A 16,549-nucleotide genomic window follows, 5' to 3' on the forward strand; every position below is an offset into this window, starting at 1 on the left:
CACTGGGTTTCCGCGGAGGTTTAGACACTAACTATATCTCTATATATCTCTCTAAATATATATATATAATACACAACTAAGATGTACACACTGACTGATGAAGAGAGATGGCGGTGATCTTCTTCCTTGGTTTCCTTTTCCACGATTTCCGCCCAACAATCAATCGGTAATTGCAACACCACACGTACACGTAGTGGAAATAAAAATCTCGATAGAGAAGCACGGAGGCCCCAAAAAGAGAGAGGGGTTTAGCCAGGGTAAGCAAATAGAGAAACAAAAGTAGGTGCTAACAAAACAAATATCCTACGAAATAACAAAAGTTCCACTGGAGGAGTTATGGTGGTGCCCTACGTTTGAAACGGTTGTCTGGGGGTGAGGTTTGTTGTCCCGTTCCCTAAGTTTTCCACTCCACCGGGAGCGTGCCTTTAAATCGGTGGCAGTGCCCACAGCGTGGCCGTCTTGTCTGCGGACGTGGAGAGGAAGGAGAAGTCGACCGGATGCCAGCGGCCCGATATCACCTTGTCCGTGTGCTGCGCGACGACCACCGACGGTAATGGCATCGTGAGATCGCCTTGCAGATCGGTGAGGACGAGCTTGTTGTCGTAGCCGGCGGTCAGCAGATAGTACGCGGAGGGTGAAAACCGAATCGATCTGAAAGATGAAGAGAGGGCATTAGGGTATCATTAAGGAGTGACTTGGCCGTCGTCGTTGACTTACCTAACGTCGGCGGAATGAGGTTTGAAGCACTGGATCGGTCGGTTGCCCCGGATGTCGTACAGCACGCAGGAGCTATCCTCGTGTCCGGACACTAGCAACCGGCCGGACGGATCGACGCAAACTGCCGCCACCGGTGAGCCTTGCCGCGATCCCGGCGACGTGGCGGGGGTAACCATGTTGACGCATCCACGCGTACGCAAATCCCAGAAGCGTACGGTTTTGTCCTAAAAGTAAAACACAAACCATTAGCGAACCATTCGAATACGTCCGACCTATAGCATTGGCTTCTTCATCCAAAAATACCTGCGAACCGGAGACGAACATCACACCACCCCAGTTGTACAGCGACAGCACGTGACCGCCGTGTCCGCTGAGCGCCTGGAACGGGGTGGACGTTTCGCAGTCGGTGACGTAGATCTTGCAGTCGCCCGCTCCGCCACTGATCAGCAGACTCGATTTGTTCGAGCTGTCCTCGAGGAAGCACAGATCGCGCACCGTTCCGTCGTGCATGGTCAGCTCGATCTCCTGCCCCTCGAGCTGCTTCTGCGACTCGCTGAAGCGCATCAGCTTCACGGTTTTGTCATTCGAGCCGGTCGCGATCAGGTCCCCGGCCGGCGACCAGGCCATGCAGTAGATCGAACCTTTGTGGTGCTTGGTGCGCTTAAAAAGCACCGTCGGCTGGTACGTGCTGTGGTCTTCCCTGTGATGGGAAAGGAAAAAAACGTATAACAAATTAGTGAAACGAATCATTTATTTTATTCGTTTGTAACATGCTTGATATAATCTATCTATCTTTTGTTTTTCTCTCCTAATTCGATAAACATTCTTTCTTAACGTTAAATGTTCGTGCATTCCATCACAGCCAGACTATGTCTCGTACGGAAGCACAGATTTGTTGTGGTGTACTGCATTGACATTGACAAACATCAAAACGAGCGGATGCACACGAATTGAGTAGCGACATTTTTAATTAAACGTGAAAATTGGCTTTACTTTACTAAGGCACACCACCTTTTTGACATCAATACAAACATTAACAAAATTTCCAAAAGATGTGAATTAATATTTCCCGAAATTTATTAGCAAAGAAGTTAAAAGTGATGAAACAATACCAGAACCTTTAGAAAAATGCGTTTTATAATTTGAGACCCATGGGAATCGTAAAAACCTTGTACCTTAGGGTTTGTTGTTTTGAAATGTTATTATATCTTCAGGCTGTAGCATACTGCTCGTCTCTAAATTTTCTAAATAGTGGTGTTTGTATTAAAAAATAGACACTATTCATATTCTAATCTTCATGCACAGAAACGTAAAACGCTTGCCACTTTCTGTTGAAAGTAAGTAGAAAGAAAGTAGAGTAGCATTTCTTTTAAATTCAGAACAAGTTTGACAATTTTATCAATTAAATTGAATCCTCCGTGACCAAAATATTAAACCAACTACGTTTACATGTTGGAACATCCAGCTTTATCGTGGGCCGAACTTTTTAGATGTTGTGAGACATTTCCTGTCCGCCGAACTCCAGTTACTCAAACAAAACGGCTCGAAGCTCCTGTCAAACATGTTTTCGTAAAATCACGACAACTTGATCATCATGGATGTTGTAGTTTAATTAAAGCCAGACGAATGGTAAAAAAAACTTGGTACTTTAACCTGGTCATATATAACTAATATACCCCGCCGCTATTAAGGCGCCATCTGAATATTTTTTTAAAGTACTAAAAAGATAAAACTTCACAATAAAATTTACTTCATTCAATTAGCTTGGTCAATTTTTATCCTATCGCCGACGACAATCTCTCTACTTTTTAAATGGAAACATCATAATAACAGTTCAATATGTTTTATGAATGCCTTCTACCATTATCATTTTAACTTAAACATTCCCAAGAGAAATAAAAACCAACATGTCTTTTTTGTTAATAGTTAATCGAATCGTTTAAATCGATTACAGATCGTCCCTTTCTGTAACACAACGATCAAAAAGCACAACGAGTCATTGCGGTCGATCGCGATCATACAGCGATCGCAGCATCACAGCTTTGCCAATCAATCCGGTCGGATGAAAAAAAAACAAAGTGGAGCTGCGTGTTTGGTTGTGGTTGCGGTTCCATTTCACTTGCAACTTGGCAACAATGTGTTTGGCCCGGCGGTTAGCCAAAAGCGTTTAAAAAACCCCCCAACCAACCCGATATCATCCAAGACTTTCAGTACCGGTCTTATTACTGCCCCCCTAGCTGTGCGCGATGTGGAAGGAATGGAAGGAAATAAAAAGGGAAAACTCATCCATTTCCGCTCACCAGCTAGTTTCACATCTTTTGCTGCGTGCAGAAGAAGAAGAAGAAGAAGGAGAGACGTATGGGGAGGAAAGAAAAAGAGTCAAGAAACACGTTGATTATTGTTGACGGCGTAGATTACACCGTGTAGAGCAGATGGTGGAAAGGATTGACTCTAGGAGAAAAAAAGCTCCTCGGTGCGATGTGATGCATGAGGTGCAACAGAAAAGACGACTAGAGCCTTCGTGCTTGTGTGTTTGGGCGATGCTGATCGCGAACGAGACTTTGACGAAGGTGGTTCTGATGCTTTCGCATGCTTTCCCGGCATGGTCCGGGAGGTCGATCGTGAAATGGAGGTGCACGTTTGCAGGCAAACGAGTGGCATGCAAAGCGAAACCAAAATAAAACCGGTAGTGATTTACGAAAAAATGGCACAGGATGATCCGTCCCCAGCCTGGAGCAACATTCGGTGATTCGGTGGAGAAGTGAAATCTAACCTCTAATCTAAGCACATGCCGGAGACAATGGATTTTATACTTCCGATGACTCGGAGCTTCTACCTTGCATGTGTGGGTGTGTGGATATGTTGGTGTGCACTTGAACTTGAGGTTGGATGACCTTAAACATGATTTTCATCCACTATCCAATTCCTTACCTTATCTCCGAAAGCGACGGGTACTCGCAAATCCGGAACGTCTTCGAGTTGGAGCCGACGGCGTAGATACGCCCGTTCGGGTGGAACTCCGCACACCGTACCGCCTGTACATCCTCGAGCGTCGTCACCGCCACAAACCGAGGCCGATTTTGATCCGATTGCTGGAAAAGGGGAGAGAAAAACAAGGAGGATAACATAAGTCACGATGTACCACGGTTGGGGAGAGGTAACTCAAATTGATCATTTTGCTGCAACTTTGCTGTGAGACAATGTAAGGCACCTTCAGAAAAAAAGGTTCCGGTAAGTGTTGTTGAACACGATATGCAACCCCCCCCTCAACTTCCCTTCTTTGCACGGGAAGGTCGTTGATTGCCTGCGGAGAAGGAAAAGTGCAACGGTCCGGCCGGTTACACCCCGTATGATCGATCGATAAGGTATTGTGGACAGGATTTTACGTTGCGAACGTAAACAAGGCGAGCATGGACACGATCGCCAACATGGGTGCCCAAAGCATGCATGCTGATCCTCGAGGGGACGACTTTCTTTTGCGGTACCTTTTTTCTTTTTCTCCATACGGACACGATGACGTTATGCTCACACGGAAAAAGGTCAACAAACCGTGGGAAGTTTGCAACAGAGTAATGTTGAACTTTTTGTCGGCACACGAGCCCTATAATCTGCATAATATTTACGGTTGATTGAGTATGGCGTTCTTATTTTTTTATGTGAGCCTTAATTAAGTATTATATGATCATATCTTTGTTTTACTGTTATACAACCTTTATACAAGCTTCGTTTGTCGTTTAATGAAGTTTATTCACTCATTTTTCGTGCCTAATTGTTACCAAATGGACACCAAGTATTACCAAACCAATACCAAATCCATAACAATTCAATGTTTTTCTGCTTTGACACAAACTCTTGTTCTGAAATATTATTTTCAGTATTTTAATCAGGTTGGAAATGTTTAAATTTGATGCTTGGATAATTCTAGATGTTTTTTCGAATGGAAATATTCAATGAACACTAGAACTACCGGATCAGTCGTTTTGACTGGTCAGGTACTTTTTCAATCACATTTATTTCTTAGGGCTGAACAATTCTACCAAATGTTAATGCATAACTTTCACACATCCAAATCCAAAATAAAATTTTCTTTTTAATATTGAAAATAATTTGCGCTAAAATTTCAAGCGTAAAAACTGCGATAGTTCTTGTGTTAAACTAGCAGTCGGATATATACAAAAACACATAGACGGAACAAATATATCTACTTATCTTACGTGCCATTTGCAAGAAACACAAGAACAGATAGTAAGAGTTGAGTAAGAAAAGGTTTGCAACAAAGGTTTCCACTACTTAATGACACGAAATAAAACTTAATTCCACACCAGCTCCACGCTACAATACCATAACAAGGGCAGTTAATTTAGAAATAGACATGAAATTAAATGTTCGGTCACCAACGTCACGGTGTAAAACATCGATTGGGTTGCCCTTGCCATAATTTTATTTGTCCTAGTTGCTAATTGGAGCGCCGTTGCCTCCAAGTTTGACTATTTTAAGACCATTTGTGGTATTTCACAATGAAGCTAGTAAAGTTTAGGCATAATGTAACGCATTCCGTTTGCTAATGTTTGCCTTCATGGGCAAAACAAGTGTTGTCATTATATTATTTATTTGTCAGCCGTTTGTCTGCCGGTTCAAAATCCTCATTAAAAGGAAAGCACCACAGCTCCGTTGCGTTGTGTCCTGTTTCGGTGAAAATGATGTTTATTGCTCGAACTTTATTACTTACGCAACATTGTCCGCGTTCACCAATTCGTGCGCAATGTCAACGTACACTAAAAGTGGCCCGTAAACTGTGTACAGTGGAAAGTAAATGGCAATATAACTTTCCGCGCCGAGTCGCATTCGAAGCCGGATGTAGGACTGCACCATAAGGATCAGGGCTGTGCCCGGGCTTGGGAGGTTGGCAACCGGCAGCCAGCCAGCAGTTGGGGTGCAAAAGTTTCACTTTAAATCGATTATTATTTAACGGTAGCCCCGGCGTCGGGGTGATTACTTTTCCGCTCGCACCAAGTGGCCACCGATTTGAGCTCTGGTTGGAGACACACACACACACAGAAAGAAAAAAAAACCAGACACAATTGTCCGTTGGTCAGATGGCAACCTCCGACTCAAACCCGTCCAGACACATGATCACACTCTCGTCAACGGTTCGCACAAATCCCCATATCCCGTGGAAGGAAAATCCACTTTCCCCCGCAGGGTGAGCGCAGACATGTCGAAACCGGGTGGATGTGCAATTTTCTGCAGCCCCATTAAACCCGCTGGCTGCTTGCACATAATTACGCGGATAGACTAGCGCGCTTAGTTCTCCGTGGAGACATTCCAGAGAGAACTAAACAAGACGCACAACCGTCTCGAGTGCACCATCTTCAAAAGCAACCAAAATCAGGTCCTGTTTCTCGTTGGAAAAACAGTTTCACAGTCAAAACAACCATAATAAACACCAGCTTCCCCCGGGGTTTGGTAGGAGGCCATTGCTCCGCCTTTCTGTCCAATGTTATGTTGTATCTCCTTATCATCGGAGGCAAAAGGAAAAACCCCCGTTGACCGATGCAAACGAGCTCGGATAAGTGAGCTGGCGATAGATAAGAGGTGTTATTTTCACGCCATTTTCATTGCCAAATCTCACCCCAACATATGCAAACACACAGACAGCGAGACACACTAATTCGGCCTGCCAGACGACGCGCGCGCCGCAATCATCGTAACAGCAAAATCGTAGCAAATGCGCTTTGGGGGAGAAAGTTTTCCAGTGGCCGTGCGAGAGATAATTTTTCCATCTGCACGTCGGATTTTCGTCTTCCGGCTTTGGGCAGAAGCGAAAAGCGCAGAGAGTGATTCGCGAAACGGCAAGGACAACAACGGAGCAACACGAACTGTCAGACCGACTGTCAAACGGAACCCATTTTCCCGAAGCCCCATGTTCGAGGCAAGCTTGTAATTAATTAAACACCGCGGCGGCAACCCGGTTGGTAATTTAGCGGAAAGTGAAATGATGGCAACCGATGCGCTCCCGAACTCTTTCCCTCCCTCCACCCCTCCCCTCATCATCGAACTGGTTAAGCTTAAAGCCCGTTGAGTAATAAAAGTGCATCATTCGTTTCAGATGCACTTTTCGATCGGCTTGCTGGTGGGCAGGGCACACACCGACACATGCACACAACGGCACTCTATAAAATTGCAGCAATAAAAGTCGGGGGGTCTGGATCTTTTTCTCCTCTTCTTTCCATCTGCAGCTCGATCTGCCAGCCGGGTAATACCAATGCGGAGCTGCGGATTCGAGCAGCGCCCTTTCGCTCGTTTCGGAACTTTATCTTTACCCGGCAACGACTTTCCACTTGATTGCGCGGTACGGTGCGGTGCGGGGCTGGTGATGCTGGTCATTTACTTTTCAACACGTCCAATTATCGTATTTCTGCAGGCTTGAACAAATCGAGCATGGAGCGAGCGCGCAAAATGTGTGACGACGCTGGCTTCGGGATCCGCAAAAAAAAATTGCACATTTCTAACTCGATTAGTGTGTTTGTGTTTTCCTTTTTTTCTTTCTGACGCTGTGCAGCGGGGATCAACCCTTTTTTCGTGTGCTTGTGGTGTTGAAAATGAATGTGACAAGGGAATAAGAAAAGAGCTTTTTACTTTTGAAACCAACGATGGTTGAAGTTATGTAAACAGTTTCAAAGGTTCCCCATTATTAAGTTCATAGAATCTTTCATAAAGAGAAAAATAAAATACACACAAGAATAACCCGAAAGGCATAATCTAAAACCTCACCATAAGTAAGGTAGATAAACTGACAAAAGTAAACGAGCGATAAACTCCTTTACAAGCAGAAATTTGAAACTAAATCGGAAAAACAAAATACTGCTTTACAAAACATGTTTTCGTCCCATTATTAGTTACGCATCTCCAGTTTGGAATACGTAATTGTGAACTATTATAACAAGTGTCAAATGAGTAGCATGAACTTCATAAATCAACTTGTCCTGCAAAGGAGATAAGCTAATAAATTAGGCTAGGTTGAGATTTAGGTTTAAGAAATGTAATTAATTTTTTTTACTGAGGGTTTTTTTCTATTTTTTTTTCCACGGTACGGATTGCAATGCTCTTCAAATATTCAAAATGGCAACGCCAAAAGGTATTCAAAAATATTGACGGAAACAAAAAGTGAACCCGTTACAACAATGTTATGGATGATGTAAATCACCAAAGTATTATTACTAAATAAATCATATACTTTTAGTACTAATATTACTACTACTAGAGCCAGTTGAGTTCCTGTGTGTGTTCATGTTGATAAAGAGAGCTGTTTTATTCGGTGTAACAAAACAGTGTTTCTTTGCTCTAGGAAAAAGGTTTTTTGTACGGTTGAGTGATTCAGATTTCATCGGCGAACATTAACACATTGTTACACACAACTGTAACGATAATCTGATGCAAGATTATCTTTTCTTTAAACCAATCAAACGTGCCAGAAAAACTTCGTATCTTCAAATCATTGCTGATCGATCTTTTTCGATGCTGCGGCGTTTGATTACCTTTCCGCCTGTACCCGCCAGGGTAGAAAAGATCGAAAATAAGTGAGTTCTTGCAAACCAGGGCATTAAGATCAGCCCCTCCCCACGAATACTTGCATCCGGTGTTCTCAGGCAAACGCCCGATAAGTATTTGCATAATTTACCCATTAACCCGGCACGATTGGCCTCGCAGCGCTGAAGACCTTTAGCTCGGTCAGTGCCTAAACAACGCGTCAGAAGAGTGGTCAACAACGGCTAAATACCGCCAATTTCTAACGCACTTGTTTCAACAAGGGGGCCTTTCTTGAAGAGGCAGAAGACGATAACCACGTGAAATCGTGCGCAAGCGAACCTACCCAACCTCATGTTTCTACTGGTTTTGTTTTTTTGTTGTTTTCATCTGGTTCGCATCTTCGATTCGCTTTCTTTTTCTTATCAAGTGCACCTACCGGCGAGCTCAATTGTGATGGAAATTTCGTAACATTTTCTTCAACGAGTTTATCGGCCGTATTCCGTATTCCGGAAGCCAACAAAAACGCAACACAATCAGATGCTGATGGGAGGATGGAAAACGCGTTCACGAAAAAAAAACGATATGAGGCTGGCAAATTTTGGCGCTCTTTCCACATCCCGATCGGATTTCCTTCCCCGCCACCGCCACCACCACCACCGCCACCACCAACCAACAGCAATTGCTCGATCGGTTACACACATAATTGCGCGTTCGTATATCGCCATAACCCTGGATGAGGGGATGCGGGACGGACGCGAACAAAGGTGCCGGTAAAGATCCTCGCGCACGTAATAATGGCACACGAAAGAGGAGCTGCCGGATCGGGATCTCATCACGCCGAATCGATAGCAATGGTTCGACGATCCACTTTAGGCGATCGCAAATTGTGTGTACGGCAGTTTAAAGTGGCGCAAAAGGAAAACGGCGTGATTTTTAAATACCACAAACACAAAAAAGGGACAAACTTCCATTGCGTCCACCAGTAGAATTGTGTAACGTGTTTGCCACCCCATTTTTGGGTGGGGGGATAACTTCCACTCAACCCAACTCCAACCGTTCACTTCCTCCCGTAGGTTTATTTCCATTTCGTAACGAACAATTCCCCCGGTAACAAAAAGGTGTGAAAATGGACACGTTTTTCCATCCGCGGGAAGTGCGGGGGGATGGCGAATCGAATGGGGAGAACGCGCGGCCCGCCAGCAAAGGTGTGTCGATCTGGTCCGCCCCTTTCTCTCGGTGGTCCGGGAATGAAAAGGCGCTCGGGAAATCGAATTGTGCCAGGCGAAGAATGGAAATTGAATACTATTAGGGGGCCCGAACCTAAATGCCGAAGAAGTGGGTCACCGACCAACCGGGTCACGGTGCGCCGGGGGAAACCGCCGACGGTGGCCGACGGAGGGAAATCGAATACCTCAGCCCGGAATCCCGTACCTCCAGCGAAAGGGTAGATCTCTCGCTCGCTTAGCGAAGGGTTCGCTCGTTCTAAAATAAAATAAAAACCCCCGTTTGTTTTTCACCCGATCGTTTGGGCCGGCACTGTACCGGCACTGTAGGCTGTATATGCTGGTTTATGAAGTAATTACGGCCCGGAACCAGATGCCTTCGGGCGGCCGTGAAAGGCAACGCTAGACGCGGCGCTCCGAGGTCTAGGTTGGACTTTCGAACAAGGTAACGACGACGAACGGGGCCCATTCCCGCCGGTGGGGACAGGTACAGTTAGCTCGTAGTCAGAATAGGCTCCCTAAGAGGGGAAACCTCTGGCATCAGTCCTGCCGCGGGGGGCCCCCGACTGTTCCGCATGGAATCAACCGAGGGCATCAAGGGTTAGTAGATCGGGAAAATGAAATTTTAATGACGATTAAATCTATATTTACGGCGTCCACAAGCTTCTCCTTCGGGAGAGATTAGTGACTCAAGTTAATAGCAGAGAACTCTCCAACTCCGGAGGTTGGCAGAATGTAGACAGAGTGTTAATCAAACTGTTCACTACGGTAGTAGTACAAACCAACCGAAGGGAATGAGTGTTCGTTCGGTGGACTTCGGTTCTAGGATTCGGGTCAATCTTCACATTGGCTGTCCATATCAGAGCACGGGGAAAAGAGGAGGAGGGGTCTTGCCCGCTCACCCAACAAGAAAACAATAAAGTACAATTAAACCTCATCAGCGATTACCAGTCCGAGGCGGGTCTTCAGCACCATCCACGCGCCGAAAGTGATCCGGCACACAAGCACACTAAGCGCGATGGAAGAAGATAAGACACATCGTGGCAGAGTGGCCTTACCATCCATCTGACCACACACTCGGGAGGGAGTTGCGGTTCGGCACGGTTCGGTGGTGATACCTTCATCCCACGGTGAAGATTAACCAACCACACGATTCACATACACCGTCGTGCCGGTCGCGCACGTTTTAAACTTCAAAAGCAGGTCATGTGCAGCACAATCGGACGCGATCGACGACCTCGTTGTTGTTCGTTGCGGGATAAGAGACGCCAAAGTGTTGAGTAATTTCTTGCCGCGGCTTGATAAGCGGCCACAAGCCCACCACAGTTGGAGGGGTTGGAGAAAATCTCAAGTGAAATTCGACGCGTCTGCGATAAGCTATTTACAAAAATTACAAAATTTGATTCAACGTCGGTCGTAGGTTGGATAATGAAACACAAAGTAAAAAAAAAACCTAGATTTGTATAAAACAAAACAAGATACCACTCATACTAGGTTAGTCAATAAGTTTTGAAAGCGACAACCTTGGAGTAATAGAAAACCCAAATTCCTCCAAATTCCTATGCCATTTTAATATTTCATCTTTCATATGATCTTGCTCCAAATCTCATTTCGATCCGTCAACTCATTCGTGTATACAAGCGTTATGTAGTTGACGTGTTGGAGCATTGTGTAATGATGGAAAAATCTGAATATCGTTCTTCATTGTTTTGGAAGATTTATTGTCGACTGAGATCCATGAACAAATCATAAAAAAACTAAAGCAGTCTTCTCCTTCATTTCCAACCATTCATCGATAGGTTTTGGAGCTTAAGTCCAAAAAGTGCATCAACGCCAGAAAACATTGGAAAAATACAGGATAAGGTTTTGGAAGATCACCGAACGACTGTGGATGTGATAGCTGACATCTCACATGGAACAACTTGGCATATTTTGGTCGAGGTTTTGGGGCTCAGAAAACTGTGTGCAACAAAAACATGTTCGTATTCGGGTTCTGAGCAACATTTGGACCGATTTCGAAAGAACAAGCCCGATTTTTTACGCAGATTCATCACTTTGGATGAGACTTGGATCTACCATCACGATCCTGAATCAAAACAAGAGGCTAAATAGGAGTGTTTGTGTTCAGGAGTCGGCCAAGAAGGTGTTAGCTTCAGTGTTTTGGGATTCAAAAGGGATCTTGTAGGCAGATTATCTTCAAACTAGTAAAACTCAATCAGCTATGACTATTATTGGTTATAGCCGTCGTAGAGGAGTATTTTAGGGACCAGCCAGAAACCCATTTTTACCCGTTGGAAGATCGTTGAACCAAGTGCATTGATCTTCTGAGAGACTATACTGAGCAAAAAAATGATAACCTAAAAAAAGGTGTATTTGCATGACCGCTTTCAAAACTTATTGACTAATCTAGTATCTATTAGGTTTGCGACTGATATGATGTACCAAATGTTATCGAGAACAGTTAACACACTTATTTTAAAAATATACAGCACACAAAATATTGGCTTCAGTGTGTGGTAATGTGATCCAAGCCAGCGATAAATACGACATTTTAATGGAGCCACGATTCATCACCCACAGAAAACATTCAGACTTATTAGTAGTAAATATTTCTTGCAAAATGGTTACACCTCCATTAACACAATGACGAAACGATTTTTCCCCGCGGAGGTAAAATGGCGTCCTTCACATCCATCATGTCTGCCTCTGTTTTGGCCTCTATTTGCTTTATCACCCATTGCAAAGTGGTTCCATATTCATCGATCGCTGCATAATACGGATCATTAGCAACCCCTAGCGCTCCGAGTCCGATCGAGTGCGATCCGGAGTCGCATCATAACTTCATTAGCGCCCCAAAACGATCGCAGATTGTACCACCGGACGACGCTAGTTGGAGAATATGTTTTATGTAAGCAAGCATCGGCAATAGGTGAGAGGATATGGATGTTGGAAAAGTGAAAACCACCAACAGTGGTCCACCTTCGTTTTTGTTTTTTTCAAACAGGTTCACGCACCAATTCCGTGCGGCATCAAAACAGAAACAAAACCCTTCCCTTTCGAAAGAGCAAATTAACATACGCCCAAAACGATGACAATGCACCGCAAGGGATTGGCCCCTTGCTCCGTGTGTCCAAGCCGTGTTGGAAAACCCCACCCGCTCGGCCATTGTGGTGGCCAGTAGTGGAGCATTAAACTGCACGGTTCATGCAAAAGCGGCCCAGCGGAAAGAAAATCGTCATAAAGAAATTTCCATAATTCTAATGCGAAAGCGGAGCGCGACTTCAAGGGCTAGTTAGTTAGGTTTAGCTGACCGCACGCCAACCGGATGAACGATGCTAGGGAGAGAGGACCCTCTTTCAACCCTCATGGACGTTTTATACATATGTTTACCATATGGGTTGCACACCGCCAAACGAAAAATCGCAACTGCACGTACAAATACGCGAGGCACGATCGCAGTGGAGAGATTTTATAGGCGGTGGTTTCACTTTTATTTTCCACCAACAACCGAGCTCAGCTAATGAGTTGCAGAACACTGGCAACCCAGCAACAACATTCCGTCGATCGACCGTGTGCTCATTAGGGTTAGCTTCGTTTTTATTTTTTTGGTCTAATTTAATACCGGCTGCTACCGATCGTTTCCGAAATGGAAAAAGCAAAAACCGGTGAAACTCTCGGCACAGGAAAACAAAATTGCAAACCCACGCATACGGCCTATCCACTCTTGACCTTCTTTAACCTTTGCAACACATAGGCGTGGGTGTGTATTAATAAAAAAAAAAACAAGAGTAAGAGAGTAACAACACACGATCAGACCAACACGAACTCGGTTTTTTATGATTTGGCCTTTACTCTTTTTTATGATTTCAGCTCCCCGAAGGTGAGATAATTGGCAACCGGGAAAAAAAAGATTTCCCTCCTGTTCCGACGTGCAGGTGTCAACATGGCTATTACATGTTTCGCACCGTGATCTAGATTATTTGCCAACTAATCGGTGTTTATTAGGACGCAAAGCGTTTTTAAACAAAACGAACTGAATGATACGATTGATGATATTTTAAACTTTCTTGTGCCAATTGATATTTTGAGGCCCCATTGGCGGATGGGGTCCCTCTTTTGTGCAGTTGTGTTGGTAAAACAATTTACTTTCCGCGCACTTTTCATCTGATTTTTACTGAACTGTTTCTATTCATCAACAAAGATAGGAAAGTGTATTTCCTTTTAATATTATAATTATTTGTAATTCAATATATTTTACGTTTTATTGTTGGGCACATTTGAAAGCTAAATAAGTGGAGTAAAATGTTGTGAGCAATATAAAACGTCTCATCTGAATTCGAAACAGGTTTGCTTCGCACCGGAAAACGGCCACGCAAAGTCCCACCGGATCGGAAGAGCAAGCGTAATTTGCAATCTGTCCAATGGAACTAGCGGTCGGACTGTTGGAACATCAAATTGGGCAATCTAAATTAAAAGTCCATCAAATCGAGCGAGCGGAGACCAATAAATCACGGACGAGACGCATGCATCCCTTGCGCCCGGGCAGCATAACGGTGACATACAGCTCATCACAACCGCGAAAAGACCTGCTGGAATGCATGGAAACAATTTCCGGCAACGGGGGTTTTATGTTTTCTTTTTACTCACACAATTTTATTGGGTTCCGTTCAGTCGGCCAAATCAACCGGCAAATGCCGCTTCCTTCGCCCCGAGGCCGGAATCGGATCTTTTAAGGAACAGTTTTGGCAAACGAAGGGAAGAAAACGAGCGAAGATGGCCATAAATCCCACAGGGAAGGTAGAGAAGATTCCGATCAACACCTTACTAAGCGTTGGGGCCATTTAGTACGGAGGGAAGAAACATCGATCGACCCGTAAACCGGTGAACAACTGGTGTAAGGCGCTGTGAAACAAGAGCTGTTGATTTTTTCCCGATCTCTGTCTCTCGCTCTCTGTTCGAGTAAAATAAAATGATTTTATAACACCCAAATTAAATACAACCTCAATTTAGCCAGAACCATCTAAGGAATGTTGCTTCTCCAAATTATGTTTAATTTTAAAAGAACTTTTTCTACCATTTCCCAGGCAAGATAAAATACAGTAAAGGGAAAAATCGGGGTGTAAAATACGTCACGAGGTATACTCGAATCGAATTTCTCCCGGTGTCAATTTTCCCCTCTCGTTTTCCCCAACGTTGGGCCTTCGAATGCAACTGGGAGGATCGAATTGTGGCAATAAACAAACGAATTGGTTCCTCCAGCACCGGTTCCCAAAGCAACCGCAAGCAAAAGAAAGACGACGACGGAGACATAACAAAAAAAAAACAACAACACATACACAGAAGAGTTAAAAATGACACCTTCAAAGTCGTTCGATTGGCGTGGAAAAAAGTAACAATAGCAGGAAAATAAAAGAAAACATCCAGCTTCCAACCGGCAGCAGTCTGGCTTCGAAGGTGTTTTCCACTCCGCGACGTGAAAAGATCGACCACCAGTCAACCCACGACACAAACGAGAGCAACGCGAGACCAAGCGACGAACCCGCTGTTTCTTCCTCCACGGAATTATTGTTCCACGAAACTGTTGGGTGTGTGGTTTTGGGCGAAGAAAGTTCCCGTATATTTTCTTTCCCCATCTCTTCCTACCACAATCCAATCAATCCCCCTTCTCCTCCCGTTCACTTCCTTGGTATAAAGTCGATGATTTTAATTGTAATTAACTTAGCGGACTTGGGTTTCCTTTTCTTCGCCCGACCATGGTCTGTTTCTTCCGCGCCACGAACGTTGGTGGTTGTGGGCTGGGAGAGTCGCGAATTATTGCGGTGCTGTGGGTTCGTAAGGTAAGGAGGAGGCAGGTGCCGAAGCGGCCTATCCAATAAATCACACAAATGCTACGCACTACATGATCGCGGAAACGCCACACCCGGAGTATTGGCGGAGGGCCCGTTGGAAGTAATTTCATTTTCGCATGTTCCAACCCCGTTAGATCCGACGAAGCGTAACGGAGGTCGCCCGGGAATTTCCCCCCGCACCCCCACCCCACCAAATGTTGGCATATTAACCTGGTAGTACTGGCTGTAGTTGATGTCGACGTTGTCGAGCAGGTTGTCCACCGAGCGGTGGTTCTTCAGCGACAGCAGCTTCTTCCCGTGCGTCGGCACCGTCGGATGCTGCGCCGGACCGGACGCGTCGTAGCTATGGCCACCGTTGAGATTGTTGCCGAAGTTGTTGGTGTAGTGGCGCAGGGCTCGCTGCTTGCCGTGCGCGTTCGGCGCCGAGGAGGTTGACTGGTTGGGGCTGACGACGCGGCTGTTGCTGCCGCCCAGATTGTTCGTGCCGTTCGCGCCACTATTGTTCAGCGGATGGTGCTGCTGGTAATGCGGCTTGCCGCTGTGGCCGTTCGCAGGCGACGAACCCGCCGCCACCGACGACGCGCCGGACGTCAGGACGTTCTTTGTACGATACTTGTAGCTGTTCTCGATGATGAACCCGCTCGAGCCAAAGTCTTCCATCGACTTCGAGCGCGATCGCGTCGAGGCGCTCACGTTGAAGAACTGCTGATGCGGTTGCTGATGGTGCTGCTGCTGATGGTGCAACTGATGCTGCTGGTACGTTTGATGGTGGTGCTGTTGTTGCTGCTGCTGCTGCTGCTGATGCTGCTGTTTTTGCAACCGTTGCAGATAATTGTTCTGTTGCGTGGTCGAGTGGCGCCTGGAGGAGTACGCGTTCGCACGTACGGACGAAGATAATCGGTCCGATTTTACCGACACGACACGGCACGAGAGAGCACATCGTTACAGGTTGACGGGGAGATTGGTTTGGCGGACGCGTGGAGAAAAATTGGTGATGGTTAGAAAACTGTGCGAAACACGCAAAACGCACCTTGCGAAGCGGATTTCGCAAGCAAACGGGAGTCTTGGCTTTGTTCGGAAGGAAAATGTGTCCCCAGGCGTATTTTTCATTCGAGACAGTTTGCAACGCGGGCCTAGTTTCACCCAAGTTATGTTGAAATTGTCTTTATTTTGTGCATTTCATTTTTCTTCTTTTCATGTTTTCGAAAGGAAAGCTTCCGTTACATATGA

The 16,549-nt window shown here is 45.3% G+C and overlaps 1 protein-coding gene across 1 annotated transcript in view; it reads right to left on the reverse strand.

Annotated features, from left to right (window-relative positions):
- Positions 1-382: 382 nt before the first annotated feature.
- Positions 383-16,549, reverse strand: part of LOC131290656 (WD repeat-containing protein 47) — a 50,109-nt gene continuing 33,942 nt past the window's right edge. The window contains exons 6-9 of the mRNA XM_058319822.1: positions 3,649-3,809; positions 1,021-1,417; positions 718-941; positions 383-651 (exon numbers count right to left, since the gene is read on the reverse strand). Coding sequence (XP_058175805.1) covers positions 426-651; positions 718-941; positions 1,021-1,417; positions 3,649-3,809 — 1,008 coding nt within the window. The 3' untranslated portion in view covers positions 383-425. The remainder of the gene's footprint in view (positions 652-717; positions 942-1,020; positions 1,418-3,648; positions 3,810-16,549) is intronic.

Source organism: Anopheles ziemanni, chromosome 2 (assembly GCF_943734765.1).
Source record: "Anopheles ziemanni chromosome 2, idAnoZiCoDA_A2_x.2, whole genome shotgun sequence".
NCBI lineage: Eukaryota > Metazoa > Arthropoda > Insecta > Diptera > Culicidae > Anopheles > Anopheles ziemanni.